Raw genomic sequence first — 23,808 nt, 5'->3', positions numbered from 1 at the left:
AGGAACGGATCAAGGAAAATGCTAGTTACCATACAGTATCTAAATGGAGTCACTGAGAAGACTGATAGATGAAGGGTTCGTCTTCCCACTTAGCCAAATATCAAACAAGAAAGCATTACCACCAGCAGCCTTATGAAGACTGCTTATCTTTGAAAACAAGAGTTTTCATGAAGTAACAAATGAATGTTCAAAGAAAATGCTGAAGATGATAATAACGAGTTAATAGCTACTACTATATAAAACATTCTAAGTATAATTAAATAATAATTAAAATATAAAATAATAAAAATAATATAATAAAAATATTCTAAGTATAATTAAAACGGCATCTCTTAATTTGGGGAGTGAGGGAAAACAAGGGGACTAGAATGTACCAGGTTCTGCTTTTAAGCTATAATTGCATTCCCATGCTTAACGTCAATCTTCTCTCCTAACAAAAACCTCCCTGAGGATTTAGGGTATCTCGCATCCTCCCTCTACAAAAAGCTACGATCCATGAGAACAATTAACTTCATTCAATCAGTTGTAAGTGAGCCATTTGGTGAACCAATGACTACAAATAAATAATTTCAAGGAAATATACTGTTCTGACATCAGCAGGTAAAAACATGAAAATGGTTACAAATGTCCTCCTAGAAAGTCTGTAAAGTCTTCTATTTGCTCAAAAAGATTAACCACTTGACCAAAATCAAAAAGCTGGTAAATGGCAGATTTATATCCAGATATACCTTTAAGTCTATGTTTCAATTATACCATATTGCCTTTTAACACAATAATATTTAGACAATTTTTGCTATTTAACATTTTAATAGAAAATATTTTCAATGTAGATAAATTAAAAGAATGAAGCCAATTCATGTTTTTGATGTGTCAAAATAAACCAACAGCAACAGCATTTTCACAAATTACCTTCCCAGCAGTGGCAAAAAATTCTCCATCTGGTGAAAATTTCATTAAATGAATTTGGGAAGCAGTTCTGTAAATCAAACAGGTAAGAAATAATTTTTAAGGAAAATCAGAGAGAATTCAATATTACTTCTATAAACTATGTTCAGCAACTTGCTTCAAATAATGGAAAATTTTGTGATAACACCAGTTTCAAATTCAATTTTAAGTGTATCTCTAAATATACAATGAAAAGTGTAAATGTTTAAGTTAAATATAAAAATTATTTTTATGTGAAATTATCTATGTATAAGAATCATGCAAGAATGACTGGTATCATCAGTCTTTTTTTTTTTTTTTTTTTAAGATTTTTTTTATTTATTTGACAGAGACAGAGAGAGCGAGAGCAGGAACACAAGCAGGGGGAGTGGGAGAGGGAGAAGCCCGATGCGGGGCTCGATCCCAGGACCCTGGGATCATGACCCGAGCCGAAGGCAGACCCTCAACGACTGAGCCACCCAGGCGCCCGGTATCATCAGTCTTTAAAGCTTAGGTAACAAAGAATCACAGCTCTCACTGCCTTAGAATATGAGAAAGGTTTCATTTTTCAGTTTGGAAATCTAATTTCCAAAGCCCTGAGATATCTATACTCTAACATACATTTTCATGGACAATAAATCAAGATTTTGAAATGAATTCTCCCTTAAGGTAGCATTTACCTAATTAAGGATTATGTGTGGGTTACTGGGGACTTGCCAGCAGGCTGGAGCCAGCCTGTCAGCTTGACCTATACCCTTGGTGCACACATGCCTTTTTCTTCTTCAAGGAGCTTTGGCTCTTGTCCCTTCATTGCCTTCCTATCTGGCTACCCGTATATGCTGATCTCAAGACCACCTACACTATCGCTGCTTTCCATTTCGTGCTGAGATAAATTCATTTTAAATTTATTTGTAAAGGAGGCCAAAGAGGAATTCTGTCACAGTTCATTCCAAATTAAAATAACTTCTAGGAAACAAACTGAGGGCTGCTGGAGGAGAGATGGGTCGGGGGATGGGATAACTGGGGGATGGGCATTAAGGAGGGCACTTGATGGAATGAGCACTGGGTGTTACAGGCAACTGATGAATCACTAAACTCTACCTCTGCAACTAATTAAAAAAATAACTTATCTTCTTGATTTTAAATGCAATAAATATGTAATAGAAAATATCGATACAGGGCGCCTGGGTGGCTCAGCTGGTTGAGCCACTGCCTTCGGCTCAGGTCATGATCCTGGAGTCCTGGGATCGAGTCCCGCATCGGGCTCCCTGCTCAGCGGGGAGTCTGCTTCTCCCTCTGACCCTCCCCCCTCTCATGTGCTTTCTCTCTCTCATTCTCTCTCTCTCAAATAAATAAATAAAATCTTTAAAAAAAAATATCGATACAAAGGTATGAAAAGAAGAAAATGAAATCATCAGTTTCACCTACACCACAACATCCATTCCCAGGCAAAACCACTGCTAACATTTTAACACACAGACTTCCAGACCTGGCTCTCCACCCTCCCTTCTCTATCTACTTTCTGTGGTAGGATATAGGGGAGGAGAGGACGGAAAGCGAGGTCATATTTACAATTTGCTTTGTAATATTTATTTTAAAGTATGTAACGAACATGTTTGCATATCAAGTATCTGGGTCTGTATTATTTTACTGGCTATGCTATTCCATTACAGATATATGCAATGCCTTAAAATAATTTAACTACTCACTGCTATTTTCTCATTTTTGCTGCTACAAAAAAAGTGGTGCGGTGAACATCCTTGTATATGCATTTTTATGCATCTGCTTAATTCTAAGGATATTCTTTTTTTTTTTTTAAGATTTTATTTATTTATTTGAGAGAGACAATGAGATAGAGCGAGCATGAGACGGGGGAGGGTCAGAGGGAGAAGCAGACTCCCTGACGAGCAGGGAGCCTGATGCGGGGCTCGATCCCCGGGACTCCTGGATCATGACCTGAGCCGAAGGCAGTCGCTTAACCAACTGAGCCACCCAGGCGCCCCAATTCTAAGGATATTCTTAAAACAAATACTTAAAAGTGCCTGATCTCCATGACAATCCTTTCCATGACCATGACCTCTGTCTCCAGGTCTTCTCAAAACAGCAGCTAAGGCAGGTCCTTTCAAAGGGGAAATCAGTCCTCAGTGCTCCCTCAGCTCAAAATCCTCAAAAGCTTCCCAACTCGGAATAAAAGGCAAACGCTTCACAATAACCTCTCAGCGACCTTTACTCCAGCCACAAGCTACACACACCCTGCACACCCTGACGGGAGAGTCTGTGCTTGAGGTTCCTTCTGCCTACAACATCCTTCTCCCAGAGATCCCCGCACATGGCTTGCTCCCTCACTTCCTTCAAGTCTACACTCAGAAGTCACCTCTACTCTTCTTCCCGTTACCATACTTACTTTTCTCTAGCATACTACTGATCTTCATCTAACATATACAGAAAGTGTTTTAAGCATCACAACAGGAATGTGATCAAACCCGATGTTTAAATGTGTTCCGATTCGTGTAATCATCAGCTGCTCCTAAACTGAAACCCGAGGGCCATGGCTTTTCTGCTTAATTAACCATCTCAAATAAATAGTATGTCTAGTCCAAGTTACTACTGTGGACTCTGATCTTGATTTAACTTAAGATTCTTCCCCTCTCCCAAATGCATGAAACACATTTCAAATTCTCAGTTTGCCCAGAAGCCCTGCGGTGAAGGCTATATAACACTTTGCTGCTTCCTCTCTACAAGCTTACACGAAAGGCTCCAGAGCAAAGACAACTCTTGCTAAGAATTTTCTTTGCAAAATCCTATCCCCTCTCTATATGTTAACCCTTTTTAAAACCCATATGATCTAGCTGAGAGATGCAAAATACATGGAACCGGCTGCTCTGAAACCTCCTTTCTAAACTCTCTACCAGGTCTGCCCTACTCTCACTTTGGTATCCAATGTATTTTATTACTGTTTCATATAAAACTGACTCAGGAAGAATGGCATTTAACATTGTCATACAGGTTTACTGGTTTATAGTCTCTCTATCCCTGCCTGGTCAATGCTATATTCTAAGCACTTTTACCACTGCCTGAAACATGATAAACATTCAGCAAATATTTGCTGCATGAACGAATGAATCTTGGAGTTAGTAACTCAAGGGTATAAAAAAAAATTAAGTCTGTCGATTCATACTTCCAAATTGCTCTACAGAAAAATACCAATTGCATTCCCTTATTAACAGAATATAAAAGTACCTCACTCGCTAATAATGGATATTATTCATCCTATTATTTCTGGATATTTTGCACTTCTTGATTTTGAGTGAGGTCCATCAACTCTTAGTTAATTTGCTATTATTCATATGTACTATCATTTACAATTTTTCTCTTCATTGTCCATTTTTGTTTACCATGTTTTTTTCTAGTTAATTTTTAAGACCTCCTTTTAAAAAAGGCATGAACTCCAAATTGCAAATATTTCCCAACTTTTTAGTTTCCCTGCTTTACAGAAATTTTTATTGATATGGTCACAACTATTGATGTTTTCCTTTCCCTTCCTTTCAGTTTCTAGTTCTGGCATTGTACCTAGAAAGTCTTTCCCTAATCTAAGGCAGCATTTTTCATGCAGTAGTGATAGAACATAAACCAAATGTTAAATTTCCTAGTAGCCACATTTTTAAAAAGTAAAAAGAAACAGGTGAAATTATTTTATTTAAGGGGAGCCTGGGTGGCTCAATTGGTTAAGCGTCTGCCTCCGGCTCAGGTCATGATCCTGGAGTCCTGGGGATCCAGCCCAGAGCCTGTGCTCAGTGAGGGAGCCTGCTTCTCCCTCTCGCTCTGCACGCGCTCGCCTCTCTCGATCACTCTCTGTCAAATAAATAAAATCTTAAAAAAATAATAAATTATTTTACTTAAGCTAATATACCAAAAATATTACCATTTCAACATATAATCAATTAAAAAAATAACTATATTTTAAATTGTTTTCCTTTGTGTTAAGTTTTTGAAACCCAGTGTGTGTTGTATACTATGGCACATCTTAATTCAGACCAGCCACATTTCAAGTGCTCAAAAGTGGTATGTCACCAGTTGCTACCATGATGGACACTGCAATTCTAAATTACGAAAATTTACCTGTATTTTCTCCTAGTTATTTGTTTCATTGTATAGAAATTCAATGTTTCCTTCTTTTGACACTTATTGTGGTGTCAGGTATGAAACGGACTCTAATTTCATTTTCTTCTCCACAGAGATACCAAGTTTGCCCCATGATGTAAAATGACACCTTATATACGGAATCTCCCTGTGTAACTGTGTCTAATCCTGGACCCTAATCTGTTCCTACATCAAGAACTAACTGCTTGACCAGCTCTAGCTTTAGAATTCATTTTACTATGCTATCTTCATTTTTTTTATTTCTTTCAGTTTCCCTGATTTTCCCATATTTAACCTTTTAAAAGAAATTTAAAACCATGCTCAAAAGTAGAAATTCCAATGGAATTTTGACAAGGATTATGTTCAATCTATAAAGTAACGGGAAAAATACACTTCTTCACAAAAGAAAAACTTCTAGTCAAAAGCATGGAAAGTGTCTCTGTCTCCTTTTGTGTAATTCAGCAAGTTTCTATTTAATGATAATCATACAGGTTTAACAAGTTTCTTATGTATCCTTCCAGGTGTTTTATTCAACAATTAAAAAAATTGCATCTGTAGAACATGGGAAATAGTGCATCCTCTGTATATAAGAAAAGACCTATCACAGAATAAAAAATTAATACTTCCATGTTAGTGTAGTTTTACACAAACTAAAAGGCATTTATAATAAAACCCACCAGGAACAGGTTTGTCACTTTAATCCCCTAATTAATTGCTTACTTGCAATGCCAAATGCATCTCCAGTCCCCCAAATTAAGATCTGTTTTATCTGGATTTTCATCTTCAGATGGTTTCTCCAAGTTAGCATTGGACCACAGTTGCAAACAGCTAGAACCAGTTAAAAGACGATTGCCTAAAAATATATATATATTATTCACCATTATTTAGGTATTTAATTAGTGAGTTAAGTCACATGGTCAAGAGAGTTTCATATAATACTATAAAAATAACACAACTTCTAAGAAAAGTTAAATAACAAAAGATTTGGGGGAGAGGGAAGGAGGCTGTATTTTAATTTTGTTGGAGCACCTTGGGAAAAAAGGGACTAGGTCATATAATCTCTGCTTTAACAAACATTTAATGAGCATCTTCTTTGTACCACGCACTGCACTAGCCACTGGGAGGGATACAATGACAAATGAAGTGCTGTCCTTTTTCATGATGACTTCACATTCTGGTAGAGACATGTAAAGAGAGACGTGAAGTCATGAAAGTTCAAATATATCCCCAAGAATGATTCATAATCTGGTTTATGGCTACAGAATAAAGTGCACAGTAGACTTGGAAAAAGAAGTAAGGTTGGAAAAGTTTCTGGGGTCAGACTATAAAGCATTTTTGAAGTTTATAAGGAATTTGGGCTCTGTTATAGATAGTTGGGAGCTTTAAGTGTGTGGGGGTTACATAAGTGGATCTGTATTTTAGAACAAGGGGTCTGAACTGGGGTGGGGGGATATCAAAAGATGGACCTGAAGAGGCCTGTAAACCTCCCTCTGCTGAGATAATATGCAAAAGTTATCTGTATAGCATGTACATTTTTCTAGAGAGGTAACCCAAAATTTTCACCATGCTTTCAAAGGCTCCAGTACACAAAGAAAGGTAAAGATTCTTTTTTAAAAATTAAGACTAGAGATAGATGAGATTAGGGAAAACAAAAACACAGGGAAACCTGGTTAACTGACTATAACACACAAAGGAAATCATGAGGATCTGAATCAAATATGAAAATAAGAAGCAAGAATTTGAAAGCCATTTCAAAAGCAGAATTTTCAAGGCTTGACACCAACTAAAAAACAGGAGATACAAGAGGCTTCAAGGACAGATTTCAACTTATGACTTGGGTAACTGAGGAGAAGGCTGTGTTGTCATCCCAACAAAAACAAGAAAGGAAGAGACATATCTGTGGTCAAAAAGTTCAAAGTAAGTAAGGCATTCGCTTTGGCAATTAAGGCCTGTGGATTTGTGTCTCTCTGGAAAGATCACTTTATTTCAAAAGTGGGTCGGTGACAAAACACAAATGTAGATCAGAAATCCCTGTGTCTAAATCCCAAATAAGTCACTTAATTAGTCATGTGAATTTGATCTAGTGGAACAAACTCTGAGCCTCCATTTTCTTCTCATCTATAAAATCAGAAGTGTGTATAGAGTTGCTGTAATGATTAGCTATAATATGTATTACCCATCTAGCACAGGCTAGGCACTTAGCAGAAGCTCAATAAATAGTAGCAACTCGACAGAAAGTCTCATGAACAGCTAGAAAGCACCAATGAGACATTCCATTTACATTCGGTTATTATTACACTGTTTAGCATAATGACACAAGTTTTTTTAACTTGAGATATAACTTACATATAACATGGTATTCATTTCAGGTGTACAACATAATGATCTGATTTTGCATATACTGCAAAAAGGTCAGCACAGTAAAATCTAGTTAACATCCATCACCACACACTGGTTACAACTTTTTTTCTTGTGATGCAAGAACTTTTAAGATCTATTCTCTTAGCAACTTTCAAATATACAATTAAGTATTGTTAACTATGGTCACCATGCTGTACATTACATCCACAGGACTTATTTATTTTATAACTGGAATTTTGTGCCTTTTAACCCCCATTCTTCATGTATTTCATCCACTCCTCATTCCTGCCTCTGGCAACTGCCAATCTCACCGCTGTATTCATGAGTTTGGTTTTTACAAATTTTCTTTAACATAAACTGAAGCTGAACTTAAGGTATACCATGAAGGATTAAGAAATTAATACAGAATACAAAATGATTAATCCCAGTTATGAAATGATACAAAAATAGCTAACGTATGGTACAGTATATTGACTTGAACACAAAGGGCAGAGGTATGAATAATAAAGTAGGGAAACAAAGCATAAAAAGTCTTAAAGAGAAAAATCTTATGATTTAAGCCAGATGCGGTAGTGGATCAGGAGCAAACACAAAGGCACTAGAGTCAATTTAGTAGCATCATCTGAAAAAATTTCTTTATATCCCAATACCTGGCACATAGTTAAGTATCGATCAAAACCAAAATACTAATACTTCACTTAAAATATTTAAAATCTGTTTATAAATAATTGAAGTTCACTTGCAAAAATAATATACTAATTGCTTCCAAATATTTATTACAATAACCCATTTCTTAACCAAACCATTAAATTTTAAACTTTTTGATTATTGAAAGAAAAATAATAAACTTTTATGTGAATTTTAACTTAGTCATAATAAAGAGAGAATGGTCATGAGCTGTTGTCAAGTCACTACTAGATAGTTAGGAAAATAGGTAATTATCTTTTGATATAACTCTGTAATGATGACAGAGGAATTTAACATTAATATTATCCTCCAAAGCATTATTACTGATAGACCAAAGGTACAAAATTTCCAAGCAACTATTATGTTATTATTAAAGAAATACCATTTAATTCTAACATGAAATGTTTTTATTACAGTTATAAATATGACACTTCAAATAGCTAGTTCACTTGCTAACACTATGTTTTTTTAAATAGGGCTCTTAATCATTTACCAAGGACTTTCAAATACACTGACATATCTGATCATTAAAAACAGCTTGTGAAATAGATATTACCTTAATTTACAAGTGAATTAACCATTCTTGATCTGTTAAGTAATTTCTTCATGATCATAAAACTTATAGTCAAATATATGAACACCTATTGAAAGCCTAATATAATGGCCCCTCAAAGATAAAGAAAATGCTGAATAAACTAGAATCTCAGCCCTTGTCTAATAAAAAATTTAAACCATGTAAACAAATAATTACAATAGAATGTTGTGCTATAACAGAATAACATGTATCATCCAAATAGGAACTTTTTTGAGAGCAGAAGGTGACACTATTAATAATCAATGGAGAAACAGGCATTATCTGGGACATAAGTCTCACTATCTAGTAGAGTTATACATAAACTGCTGTACTAAACTACATGCTAAATTTGAACCCATGTCTGATCTCTTTCCACTGTATGCATAAAATATACATGTACGTCACCGGCTAGGAGGCATCAATCGTACATCCTTACATAAGAAAAAACATTTTAAAACACTGATTTTTTTTAAAAAGTATCTCAAAGATAATCTTTTATCTTCTAAAATAATTTCCAAGGGTTCTGAACTTTGTTTTCTAAATATTTTTTTCTCAGCCAGTTCATCTACTATATTAAGATGCAAGCTATCTTATCCAAACTATGGCTTCTATGTTTCAAAGATAACTTCTTGTATTCTAGAAATTTCTATCTTTTGGGGCGCCTGGGTGGCTCAGTCGTTAAGCGGCTGCCTTCGGCTCAGGTCATGATCCCAGGGTCCTGGGATCGAGTCCCACACTGGGCTCCCTGCTCCGCGGGAAGCCTGCTTCTCCCTCTCCCACTCCCCCTGCTTGTGTTCCTGCTCTCGCTATCTCTGTCTCTGTCAAATAAATAAATAAAATCTTTAAAAAAAAAAAAAGAAATTTCTATATTTTGGTTATTGCTATACGCTATGTAAGCCTGTCAAATTCCACATGTCCAAACAAAACCTATGTTCCACTATCTGTAACTCCTACATATCACACTTCCTCTTGTGATCACAGATATTCTCAAAATACTCTAAAATCCAACTGTCAAGTAATGTCAATTCTATCGCCTAAATGCATTTCATATCTCTGCACTCCTTTCATTAGTCATTCAACATTAATTAAGCACCTATTACATTAAAGGTCCTCAAATAAATTCTTATTTCTCATTCAGATTACTGTGAATGCATACTGTGCAAAGGTAATTATAAATAATTATAAATTTTATCCTCCTGTTCCTTCCAACTTACTGCTACCAGAAAAATCGTACAAAACCATAAATCTTAGCTTATCACGAGCCACTTTCAAAACCTATAATATTTTTCTGGATAGTCAAAAAGAATTAAATTCAAATACCTTAGCATAACTTTAAAGGCCTTCCATAATATGCAGCAGTCTTATCTCCTTATCACCAGACTCACTCCAGCCTCAATGAAGTCCTAAGCGTTAAGAGAATGTACCTTATGCTTTCTTTCTCTGTGCCTTTGCTCACTGCAGTAGATTAGTAAAAATGGCTTTGGGATTTTTTTTTTAGTGCAGAAATATGTAAGTGATATATACACACATTATCTCTTCTTAGAATTCACTTCTTTTTCTCTCCTCCCATCTATCCCCATTCTCAATGTTAACATCTACCTAACTGCAGGTCAAAAAGCTCCTCTTCAATGAAACTTTGATTCTCCAGAGAGAATTAAAGTCTCTTTCCCAAAACAATAGGTATTGCAGTCAATATTTGTCTTCATTTCAGTATAAGCTCTAAAAGAACATGATGTTTTACTTATTTTTTATTCCCCACAATCTCACACAAAGCAGAACTGAAATACAGGAAAGTAATAAAAGAAACAGCCTAGTCAAGTGATATTTCATTTCAGTTAATCCATTTCTTACCTGCAGGATCCCAAGTTATGTTGTGTGCTATTGATTCCAGAAAAAATTGGCCACTTTTCTGCCATTGACTATATAATTCCTAAAATTAAAGTAAAAAACTCATTTAGTCAATTATTATTGGCAGCTTTTCTATATCAAATACATACATTCATGCTTATTCTTCTTAGTAATACATGAAGCCATTTTTTTGAGGTACAAGTGACCATGCAGTCATTTTTAATGGGGAACAAAATGTTCAGTTTAGTTGAGAATAATAAGAAATATGTGATGGAAGAGATTAGTGAGAGAATGAATACCCATTCCTGGAGGTCCAAAAGTCTGTCTCAACACAAACATCCAGTAAGTATATGCCACTTTGGACAACATTCTCGTTAACCTCAGATTTTAAAAATTACGATTACCTTATATTATTATAGTTACAAAGGTTTAATTCTAAATGTGTCTGTGTCCGTGCTATCTGAGGCTTCCTTCTCTTTTAATGTTTCATCCTCACCTGAGATCAAAAAGTACGTATGAAAACTCAGATTACAAAATGTAATACTTCCATATTATATAATTTAAGATTTTTTCATTCGTTAAAGCAACATTTTTTCAAAAGTTTTTACCTGTAAACCAGTAAGAAATATATGTTGCGAGGGGACCCAAAACATACACACACATAATAAATGCGATCTAAGTTTACCCTTACTACATGTGATGCACTCTATCATTTTCATTTTACTTCCTTTTCTTTTAAATTCAGGCTGTGGCCTACTAAGTTGATTTCACTAACCTCTAAAAGACTGAGACCCATAAACAATCTTTTAATGTAATGTTTCTCATACTTTAGTACAATAACCTGAGATGTTTTGGATATGTTCTGAGGCACGTATCCAAAAGTTCAGGCTCAAAAAACCCAGAATGAGGAATTGTACTTTAAATGAACACCCCAGGTGATTCTGATACAGGTGGTCTGCAGAATATGCTTTTATGAAACACTGCCTTGCAGGAATGGCTCTTAATCATAGTGTACAACAGAACCCTCTCCAGAACTAGACATAGAAGTGCCTAGTCACAACCCCACACCTACAGATACAGAAATTCCCAAGGCAGGATCTGGACACATGGTCCAACCAGTGATTCTGAAGTGTTCCTCTCATAAAGAATCACCACCTTAAAAGAATATTCTAGAATGTATACAGGAAAGGAAATAGTGTCTTTTTTATGAGAATCTACAGATTCTCTGGGTAGACCCAGAAATTACAGATTCTGTGTACCTTCCAAGTCCATTTTTCCATTTGATCCAGTTTTCCCCTTATTCATCAAGCTTTTTTTTTGTTTAACCCTTTCTGCAAAGTCAGTGCTGCCTACTAATAAACCAGCCTCTTCTCACTCACTTTTTAGCATTACATTAAACAATTTTATTTAGTACATGAGAAAATGGGCAAAAACCAAACCTCTTTTTTAAAAGTCAGCTACCTCATTCAATAAATATTTTTAAGTACTATTTGAAATACATCATTCTGAGCACAGCAATCACTTATTTCTACTACTATCAATTACAAATTCATAGGTTATCAGGACCTCTAATATTGGATTCATTAGGTAATACACAACACAAATATAAATCAGGGGAGGGCTGTGGACTCTCTTTCCATGAAATTTTAAAATGAGCATTAGTTAACCTAGAGAAAATGTTTTCATTTACATAAGGTAGGGAAAAGAATGCTCACACTCAGGAATCAATACAGCTGGTTTTACTTAGTTCTGTGGCTCATCAGCTATTCCAATGGTCAACCAACTAATTTTCTTTGGGTCTCTGCTGTCTTATTTATAAAAACAAAAACAAAAACAAAAACAGCTGTCATACTAAAACAGAGGGAATTTGTAAGATACTAATGAGCTAAGTGAAAATGAAATGAAAAATATTAAAAGATATAAAGATATGTATATTATTAAAACATAATTATTTATAGTGAACATACTTCTGCACAGTTTTTGACATCATGTCATTGTTCCAGTATTCCCATGAAGAATGAATAGCTATTAACCAATTTCAGAATTGAGCAAAGGGCCTCGTAAGACTAACTGGCTTAGGATCAAATGGCTAGAAAGCAGCAGAGAAAGAAAGAAAGCAGTCCTATGGCTCCTAAGATAACGTTCTTAAGACCATACTACGCTGATCCTCTTTCTTATGGTTTAAATCACCAGTTTAACCTTCAGTAGAAATGGGTAAAATAACCTGATCTATTATATTTAGAGCATTAAAGCACCCAAGAAATCTAGTATTTATAAACTATTGTTTTAACCAGCTTTCAGAACTAATTCTGAATATAGTTTCTTCATAAAGAAAAACACTTATTGACCTGTTAACAGTTATATTACATGATACAATAAGGGCCAAAAAAAAAAAAGTCCTGAAGGTACATTAAGACTCTGCAATTAAAACATGTAATTTTAAGAACAAAATACTTAAGAAAAAGCATAACAACTATATAAAAGTAGATAATAAAAACCGAAAACAAAGTGCCACCCTTCACTAGATAATGGTGTTTGCCATTAGCAATAATTAACTACTGAACTTAAGGTTGTGACTCTTCAAATACTTATTATAAAAGAAAAATGTCAGACAAAAAAAACACATATAATTCATCAACACAATTTGATTTACTTCTGTTTCAATCTAAGATTTAAAACATATTTTAAATATGGAAGTGGCATTTAACATCTATCTTTTAATCATGGTATAATTTATACAATTTATCTGATGATCACTCTGATTTTGTACTCTTAAAAATAGTGTCTTTTAATACTCAAGACATTTCAATTCCTAAAAGAAAAATGATAAATTACTGACCAAATTTTTCTTTTGCTTCGGTAGGTTAACTGGTTCAAAAACAGAGATAGCATTTCCATAGGATGCTGCAATCTTATAAAAAGAAAAAAGAAAGAAAACTTATGGATATGTTAACTTACTTATGAATCAAAAGAGCAAAAGAAATTAATAGTACAACTTAAAATAAGCCCCCCCCACACAATTTCATTTATATTTGAGAATATCATTTTTAAGAGACCACCATACCTGAGTCAGAATTCCAGTACTATCACTTACTCAGTAACCAGCAAGTTAATCTCTCTATACCTTAGCGTCTCTATCTATATTTATAATATGCATAATACTATAATCCTAATGGAATCAGTTTGAGGATTAAAACAAAAACTGTAAAGCATCTATATATAATTACCTATAAGATACATGGTAAATATTAATTCCCTTCATCATAGAAAAAAATGTATTGTTATATTCCTTGTCAAGTGGAAATTAGATAGGACTTAATCCATTTCTAGCTTATCTGTCTTCAAAGTTGACAATTCTGTCACCGTGTATTTAGCTTTTTAAAAATAAAACTTAGATCTATTCCTTTGTGAATGCTCTAAGAAATTTTTTTTTCAATACTCTATTTTATCTGAGTATCTTTAGAATTTACTCTTTCAATCAATGGCTCTGTTTTATAAGGTGGCTACTATTAATAGCTTGGGTGAGCCACAATGAAGAACAAGGAAATATCAGAAATGAAGACTGATAGATACAAAAATGTATAAGGGATAAAAATAAGAGAATATAATCTTGAGAAGAAGGGGGTAAGGAACGAGGATGTAATGGAAAAAACTTTCAATGGCTATTTTTAATTGTTCTGAGAAATCATCTGTACGGAGTCAGTCTGGGAGGGAGTATTTAGTTTGGGCTTTTAAGAGTGGGTCAGACTTCAAAGAGCAGTGAATATTCAATTGTAGAAAAAGGGCATAACACAAGTTATTGAACACAAGTGCAAAGATTAGAAGAAGAGGCAATGTACACCTAGAGGTGACTACCAGCTGAGATGGAACAGAGTGTCCCTTCTAACAGAATGATGTACATATGTCCAAAAAGGCAGATCTAAGCCAGGTTGTACAGGGTCTCATGCCAAGGTGAACAATTTGAACTTTCCCAAGGTAAAGGGATGCAAAGAATGTTTTTAAGCAAATGAATAAGAGAAATGCAGATGAATTTTCTCATGAAAATTAATTAAGTCCTTCAGAGAAAAAAAACCAGTAATGCTAAAATACTGGATGTCTACGGTATCAGGCAGCACTTCCTTCTTAAAGGCCAACAGAAATCTCCAAGTATCATAACCTGCAAACTTTCTTCCTGATATGGCGAGAAGTCATTTATTTGTATGAATATCTGTGACACAAAGGAAATCTGCCCTTTATGAAAATGACTATAGGGGATGCCTGGGTGGCTCAGTCGGTTAAGTGTCTGCTTTCAGCTCAGGTCATAATCCCAGGGTCCTGGTATGGAGCCCTGCTATGGGTGGCCCTCTCCCTGTTCAGCAGGGAGTCTGCTTCTCCCTCTTCCTCTGCCACTCCCCCTGCTTGTGCTCTCTCTCTCTTTCAAATAAATAAATAAAATCTTTAGAAGAAAAAAAAATGACTATGAACCAAATGACCTGTTTATTTTAATCTGGACTGTCATGTAATCTAGGTTATCATGAAAACATAACTCATATTTAAAGTTATTAAATGGGATTTCCAACATAGCCAGGCTTATGTGAGTGTAGATGTTATAAGCAAGTTTTAATACAATAATGAAGATTACAGAACTATAGAGCTGGATATCAAACAAACATGAAGAGAAGAGGGTTCCTGGAAGTCTCAAGGATTTTCAACATTCCATAATAAAAATCATTTTTGTAATATAGTGAGAATTAAAGATGTGAACAAAAGAAAGACAGATGAGAGACACTTGTAACTGTAAAGGGAAGGGACACAGGAGTAATATAGTAGTCCAAAAAACAGGTAAAGATGGTAAGAGCCAAAACTCATTTTACCATAAGTACCACCAAACTAGGTACTAAGAGGTAACTTCTCAGACTGGCAGGTTCATTAGAAATGATTAGATTAAAAAAAAAAAAAAGATTGGGCCCATTTGATTCCTCACACAAAATGTTCCAGTGCAATCATATAGTGCAGTAATATATTTAAATACCCAGCAAAAAATTAAGTAAATTTGCAAAGTTGAGCCCAGTCTAGCTACAAGCATGCCCAGGCCTGGCTACCCGTGTCTCCATGGTGCTATATGCAGCTTTACACTATGCTGCCTACTAGCCATGACTCTACCAATTCTGCTACTACACAGAACTGTACTTCACCTGATACAGAATCACAGCCTGATTCTGTTGTTGTTGTTGCTGTTCTACTTTCAAGGTTACTTGTTACTTTTTATATGCAAATAAAAGTCCAAACAAAATTTTTCATTTTTCTTATAGACTTGGAATAAATTAATTTTACAGACTTGGAATAAATTAATAAAAAACTATGCACTTTAGAAGAGCTGGACTCCATTTCAGTACAAAGTTTATCCAGAAATTACAAGGAGATACCTGTACAGAGAAAGAATGACTCTAACAAATGATTTCTCTTCAGTAGTTTATTTGCAAATAGATTGAAGGTTTGTCATTCCTTTTCTTCAATTTTTAAATAAGTAAGCTTTAAACCTGTTCTACAGTTAATACTTCTTTATCAACTCACAGAAAAAGATTATGCTGTATTTTGAAATTATGTAAGAGCAGACTTCCTGACAATCTCTAAGACACATCTGAGAGAGTCAGGAGTTTTGTTCTTTATGGTGCATCTTAGACAGCCAAAGAAATTTGTAGCTACATTGTCCTTGAAACAAAGCAAGCTTCAAATTCAATAGGAAATCCTGACAAAAACCATATTCAAAACAAATCTCACATTACAAGATTACAAACCTTGCCTTGTTGCATTGAGCAGTCTACACATCCTACTTGAATATTTCCATGTTTAGCTCCTGGGATTATTTGTAATCTTTCAAAATCACTTCCCAGTATAACAATGTCACATCCAGATGCATAAGCCTAAAAAAGGGGGGGGGGGGGATAAAAAAGGAAAAAATAAAATAAAAAGGATAAACTTGTCAAAGTATTTATCAGGTAGAATACTAGCATTAAATATTGTTGTAACTAAGTATTATGTTTTAACAGAGCAATTTTAAGTATCCCTTTTAAAAAAAATGTCTAGTATTTGAGAATATTTCCTTTACCTCTGATGTTCAGTCCCATCAGCAAATGCAGTCAGTCCCATCTGCAAAATATTCACTTCTTCCACCTCCACTAAATGCTACTGCTCTTGTCTAAGCCACCACCATCTCCTTCCACCACTACTATTAATAGTCTGACTGCTTCCATTCTTGCTTCCCTCTAATTCCTTTCCACACACAGTCATACAGTCATGCTTTTTTTTTTTTTTTAAGTAGACTCCACATCTAATGTGGGGCTCAAATTCATGACTCCAAGATCAAGAGTTGTATGCTCTACTGACTGAGCCAGCCAGGCACCCCGAAAAGAGTAAACTTTAAAAAATGTTTATTAAAGGGGAGCCTGGGTGGCTCAGACGGTTAAACGTCTGCCTTTGGCTCAAGTCATGATTTCAGGGTCCTGGAATCGAGCCCCACATCAGGCTCCCTGCTCAGCGGCGAGTCTGCTTCTCCCTCCCCCCATATGATCTCTCTTGCTCTCAGTCTTTCTAATATAAATAAATATTTTTATTTTTATTTTTTTATTTTTATTTATTTTTTTAAAGATTTTATTTATTTATTTGAGAGCGAGAATGAGAGAGAGAGAGAGAGAGAGCATGAGAGGGGGAGGGTCAGAGGGAGAAGCAGACTCCCTGCCGAGCAGGGAGCCCGATGCGGGACTCGATCCCGGGACTCCAGGATCATGACCTGAGCCGAAGGCAGTCGCTTAACCAACTGAGCCACCCAGGCGCCCCTAATAAATATTTTTAAAAATGTTTATTAAAGCAAGTAATTTGTCCTGCTTAAACCCCCTGATAGTTTACCTATTGCACTTGGAATAAAATCAACTCCCTACCATGGTTCTATGCCCTTACTGTCCTAATTCTCCAAACTCACCTCAAGCTACTCTTTCCATCCCTCCATTGGCCCTGTCCCTACACTGCCTTTCTTTGTCCTGGGGTGTATCAATCTTTTTCTACCTTACTGTGTTTTATCTACTTCTCTTCTGCCTGGTCTTTGTCTAGCTAGCTTTTTTTCAACATTCAGGTCTTAATTCCCAACCGTGCGCACGCACACACACAAACATACACACTCTCTCTCTCTCTCTCTCTCTCTCATTACTTTCCATCACATTACTATTTATTCTTCTTCATAGGAGGTAACACAATTTGTAAGTATCTTGCTTATTATCCATTTTCATTGTTGCAAGTTACAAAACAAAACGATAGGGTTCAAGTGTATCTTGCTCTCTGCTCTATCCTCCAATTCTAAATGAAGGGGCTTCTTTATAAATACCTATGGAATAAATGAAGTATTTAACTTCAAAAACAGCCACCATAACCAAACAAATAAAAAGGTATAGTTCAAGGCTTGTTAGCAAGCATTTTATAGCTCTTTTTGAACTTCACAATTAGCAGAACTCTTCCAACCAGAATTCTTTTTGTATCCTTTTCCCTAATTTCTTAGATCACAGAAGTTTCTTCGTGGCTGTCTTCCTGGAATTTACTTATATAGGCCACCATGAAGTATGACACTGACAATAAAACATCTATCACAAACTTTTTCCCATCCAAAAATAAGTTCAAAAAAAGTATTAGTAATTATTTACTTTCTCACCACTTTTGCACCTGCACATACACCTTAATGTAGAAAATAATAATTTATACTTTATGACCTTAATTTTTGACAAAGCCAAAATGTTTCTGTACGTGCCAGCAAAAAATATTTGGAAAGGTATTTGAGAGATCATACAAATAAATCTGCTCACATTACAGACAAGAAAATGAGACCTAAAATAGGCTGACATAACTTCTTAGCGGCAGAGTGGGCTTCAGAATCTTGATCTCTTTTGATTCTTGATCTAGTGCTGTTTGTATGACACCATAAGGACTTCCCTAGTTAAGTATCCTTGCCAAGAATTTTCCAAAAAGGAATTAGGGACAATCAAGTCTGGTTCTACTGGCGTCATATAGTGGAGAAAATTGGCTCAGTAAACAAACAAACAAAAAATCTCATGATGGTCTGCTCACCTATATAAATATCCACAGTGGGATCACAAGGCTTGTCACAAGACTATGAGCAAGAATAAATTCCAAAAACTAATTTAAGAAAAATTTTCATTTGTAATACTCTAAACATCTTAATATTTTAGAAACTGATTTTTCCCCTCAATATTAAATTCTGATAAAATACCAATAGTCACTGTATCCCAAAACATTGTGTCAAATTATAAATGTTTACAATTTAGATTTCCTACTCATTAAACAAAAAATTTTAGTTCCATTAACTGGAAAATATATATATATATATACATATACATATATATTTTTTTTAAACATGTCTTCATAACTCTGCTTTCCTTTTGCCATACCTAAAATTGTCTGCCTACTTTCAGATATTGTATAGCAACTATTTTTGTCAACTACAACTCTAAATTTTCCTGAATTAAGTTCATACTAATCCTGAAGTTCCTCACAAAATTACTGTTTAATACAAGTACTAAACATCTGCAGAGTTGAGAAATGCAGAGTTATCCCAGAAATAAACACAGCCCTACAGAGAGGAAGATACCAACTTATTATACAATGAACCCTTGATCATTCCAAGATTAACCCAGTTCTGAATTACCCTTGTTCTTGTGCTGCAGCTGTATTACACGAGTACGGCCTGTCATTTGACTTTCTCTCAGTGACAGTACTAAAACATACAAAGCTTTCTCTCTCTAGTTTTGGTAAACTTCAAATCAACTGAAAATGACTGATCTTATCTGGAATATCTCTCTTTCAGTCCTCACTTTTTCTTTTAGAGTTATAACTAATGGATGACAATAAACTACTATATGGGAGAAAAAAGGGATAGAACCAACTGTAGTCTACACTTCATGAGCTATCATGCTAGGGGTTAGAATAAAGATCTTCTGGTATTCTTCATTACAGAGCTTAAATTTTTACAGTTTATTTGATTGTATAATTAAACACAGGATGCACTAAAGACTCAAACCATATTTGCATTACGTTCTATTTCTTAATCATTTTTAAAAATTTGTAAATGTATCTCCTTAAAAAGCCTGCTGTGTATAGGAGATTAGCTGAATAAGCTATAGTACATACCTGCAATGGAGTATCATATAGCTGTAAAAATAAGAAGGAAGCCATCTATGACTGGCATGGGGTGATTTCTATGGGATACTACTAAGTGAAAAAAAGCAAAGTACAAAAGGACATATATGTCATTTTTTGGATAAGGGACAAGGAAAATAAAACATTCATGGATCTGTTTATTACAATAAAAAACACAGGATGGATGAAACTAGGGAACAATAAAGTTGATTACCTACAAAGGTGGGTAGGATGAAGTGGAAGAGATACAGGAAAAAACGGTATTTGAAAACATATTGACATAATGCATATTCAAAGACTTAAATCAATCAGAGTGGGGGAGGGTATAGTGAAACAAAGGAACTAAGTACATTTCAAATGAATACATACCCACACCAAAAGAAAGAAGGGCCAAAGGAACTAAGTAACTTATGAACACAGAATCTGACCCCATTTTTCAGTCTTGGGCAGTGAAAAGGAAAAAACTAGTCCACCTCCCATGTTTCTCCTTTACTCTGACACCACCGCATCCACAACACTTGACAACAGATGTGGGGTCTTTTAACCACACCAAACAATTCTGTGACACCAACTAGGTAGCTGACAATTTAACTCAATTCTGACACCATCTACCTGAAGATAGTGTCAGATCCCACAGGTTAAGAGCTCAGTCTTAACTGAGACTGTTCTACACTTCAGATGCTAATCTCAAGTAGTGGGACCCCAGATTAATCATAACTTCATCCAACTTGGTTACAGAATCAGAGGTTCCCATGACCTCCTCTCCCTTGGATTTGATTTTTAGCTAAAACAGCTCACAAAACTCAAATACCAGTTTATTAAAAGATATGATATAGAATACAGAAGAATAACTAGTAAAGAGACATACAGGGCGAGATCTGGGAGGGTCCCAAGCACAGGAGCTTCTGTCCCCATACAGCTGGGTGTATCACTCTCCGGGTACATGGATATGTTCACCAACCCGGAAGCTCCCAACAGCGCCATACTGCTGGGATTTCATGGAAGCTTCCTCACACAGCCATGATCAATTATTAACTCCATTTCCAATCCCTCTCTAGTCTCTGGAGAATGGGAAGTGGGGCTCAAAATACCAAGCTTCTAAACTTGGCTTGATCTGTCTAGTGACCATCCCAGGAGCCATCCAGGTGCCTACCCAGATTTGCCTCATTAGAACAAAAGCTGCTCCTAATACCCTTATAACTTAGGCATTTACAAGGGTTTCAGGAACTGTGACAGGACCCAGGGTCAAGAACCAAATATTAGGGGGCACCTGGCTGCAGAGCATGCACCTCTTGATCTCGAGGTTTTAACTTCAAGCCCCACGCTGGGTACAGAGATTACTAAAAAATCTTTTAAATAATAAAAAAAGAACCAAATATTATAACAAGCTATGCTCCTAATGTTCTTATCACTTAGGAATTTTAAAGAGCTTCTGGAATTCTGTGCCAGAAACTGGGGACAGAGACCAATCCATATATTTTCTATTATCTCATAGGCAGGGTGGGGAGAAGTATAAGCAAATCCTGAATGGTTTTTGTAGGTTGTTTTTTAATTACAGTGGTATGGACCATGCAATTCTGAAACGATTTTATATGTATTACAGAACTGAGCAAATGAGCCAAGGATCTCACTGTGTAAGGAAAAGGAACAAAGATATAAAATGGGGAAAGACACAACAGAGTCAAGTAAGGTTGTTATGGAATTGGAAATACTGGTATAAAATCATGTTTTCCAAAATACACGTATTTCCATGTACACATGTAAATACATGTTTGTATATGTGTATGTATATGCATGCTAGCCTGCTATATGCATATACATGTGTATACGCGCTAGTTCTGTCCAATGAAAAGGCCAAGCAACAGACATTTCAGTAGCAATGAGATCACTTAGCACCTTGATCTTGTCCTCTAATAGCATTCTCTACTAAAAGAAACCAGGGCATTACAGCACTGGAGCAGGGTGACTACAAGTAGGGGCATAGAATACCCTGTTAGACCAGGAAGAAGGTGCTTTAAAAAAAAAACAGGCAAGAATCATCATCGGTGGATAGTCAATCTAGGGGAAAATTATGATGAGGATGCACGGTCTTAAAAGCCTCTCTCACACACTGCTTATTAGTTGTAAGGAGAAAAAAAAATCTGTTACACGATGGAGAAATTGGGCAACACCTTCAATGGTCATCAAAATTAACATCACTAATGATAGATATCGCGTACCTCCAAATGGGATACCTAGAGAAGGACACAACATCACCTAAGCAGAATTTTGGCCAAGACCTCGATTTGATCAGGAAGAAATATCAGACAAATGAGAAATGAGAAAAGGTTTGTTTTTTAAAAGTGGGAGAGAAGTACTATATTCTTCAAATGTCACTGTTGAAACGAATAAAGAAAAAGAGAAATGATGCTAAAGAGACACAATAACGAAATGTAATCCCATAGTCTGAATCTTGTACTGGAAGGCTTAAAAACACTATCGAGAACATTGTCATATCAACCAAAAGAACCTGAACATGGGTAATACATTAGATAAGTTTATCAATGTAAATTTATGAAGTAGGTAAGTATACTGTGATTATGTAACAGAATATTCCTCTTATCAGGAAATCAGACTAAAGTATTCAAGGGTAAAGAATTATATCATACATAACATCCTCAAAGTGTTCAGAAAAAAAATTATGTAGGCACACACATGTCCAGGGAGCACAAATGATAAAGAAAATGGGAGTACATTATTGCCAATAGCCAAATCTAAGTAAAGAGAATATGAGTGTTCCTTGTACTATTTTTATTTTGTAACTTTTTCTAGGTATGAAATTTTTTCTTTTTAAGATTTTTTATTTTTTATTAGAGAGAGAGTACAAGCAGGGGGAGCAGCAGGCAGAGGGAGAGGGAGAAGCAGGCTCCCCGCTCAGCAGGGAGCCCGACGTGGGGCTCGATCCCAGGACCCCGGGACCATGACCTGAGCCGAAGGCAGACGCTTAACTGTCTGAGCCACCCAGGCGCCCCTGAAATTATTTCTAAATAGTTATTTCTATGTAGTAATGAAAACATCTAAAACCTAAATAATTGTTTTCAAAAATCACTTTTTTGTGCTTTCTTTCATCTTTCACTCACTATAGTCTTCCGGGCCTATTTTCTTCTCTTTGGCACTATACCACAAGCCAATACTAAGTGCTTTTCATTGGTAACCCATTTAATCCCTACAACAAATTCTGTGAAGTACTTACTATCTTCACCCCATTTTACTGCTAAGGAAAATTAGGCTTTGATAGACTGAGTAATTGGCTCAAGTCTCAGAGCCAGGAGGAGGCACAACTAAGACTGAAACCTAGTTAAAACTAGAGGGAAAGGACAGAGGGCTTCACCAGTGATTGCTACCAAACATCTGAAGAAGGATTAATGCCAATCTTTCTCAGGGTCTTCCAAAAAACTGAAGAGGGAATACTTTCAAACTCATTCTGCAAGGCCAGCAGAAATCTAGATAAGGGCACTACAGGAAAAGAAAATTACAAGCCAATATCCCTGGTTGACATAAATACAAAAATCCTCAACAAAACACTAGCAAACCAATTTCAACAGCACCTTAAAAAGATTACACACCACAGTCAAGTGAGATTCATCCCTGAGATACAAGTACAGTTCAATATAGGCATTATATGGCAAGCCCACAATATGAACACCATATTCAATGGTGAAAAGCTGAAAGCTTTTCTGTAAGATCAGGAGAAAGGCAAGGATGCCCACTCTCATTACTTCTATTCAAAAGTACTAAAAGTCCTGGCCAGAGCAATCAGGCATGAAAAAAATAAAAGGCATCCAAATTGGAAAGAAACACATAAACTTTCTGTTTACATTTAACAAGATATATTGAAAACCCTAAAGACTCTACCACAAGATAAAAAATAAAAAAATTAGAACAAATGAATTCAGCAAAGTTGTAGGATATGAAACTAATACACAAAAATCAGTTGCATTTCTATATGTTAATGAATTTTTCAAAAAAGAAATTAAGAAAACAACTTATGACAGCATCAAAAAGTAAAATACTTAACAATTTTAAAAAGGTGAAAGATCTTATACATTGAAAAC

At 35.5% G+C, this 23,808-nt stretch overlaps 1 protein-coding gene across 6 annotated transcripts in view; it reads right to left on the bottom strand.

Annotated features, from left to right (window-relative positions):
- The window catches only part of DMXL1 (Dmx like 1), a 134,396-nt gene that overhangs the window by 102,314 nt on the left and 8,274 nt on the right, over window positions 1-23,808 (bottom strand). For all 6 annotated transcript variants that reach the window (XM_035013968.1, XM_035013970.1, XM_035013973.1 and 3 more), the window contains exons 2-6: window positions 16,312-16,437; window positions 13,374-13,445; window positions 10,538-10,616; window positions 5,785-5,917; window positions 910-976 (exon numbers count right to left, since the gene is read on the bottom strand). In XM_035013968.1, coding sequence (XP_034869859.1) covers window positions 910-976; window positions 5,785-5,917; window positions 10,538-10,616; window positions 13,374-13,445; window positions 16,312-16,437 — 477 coding nt within the window. The remainder of the gene's footprint in view (window positions 1-909; window positions 977-5,784; window positions 5,918-10,537; window positions 10,617-13,373; window positions 13,446-16,311; window positions 16,438-23,808) is intronic.

The sequence above is a fragment of the Mirounga leonina genome, unplaced genomic scaffold (genome assembly GCF_011800145.1).
Source record: "Mirounga leonina isolate KUSES-001 unplaced genomic scaffold, KU_Mleo_1.0 Mir_168, whole genome shotgun sequence".
Lineage (NCBI taxonomy): Eukaryota > Metazoa > Chordata > Mammalia > Carnivora > Phocidae > Mirounga > Mirounga leonina.
The sequence above is the reverse complement of the archived record's forward strand: the minus strand, read 5'-3'. Positions and strand labels throughout refer to the sequence as shown.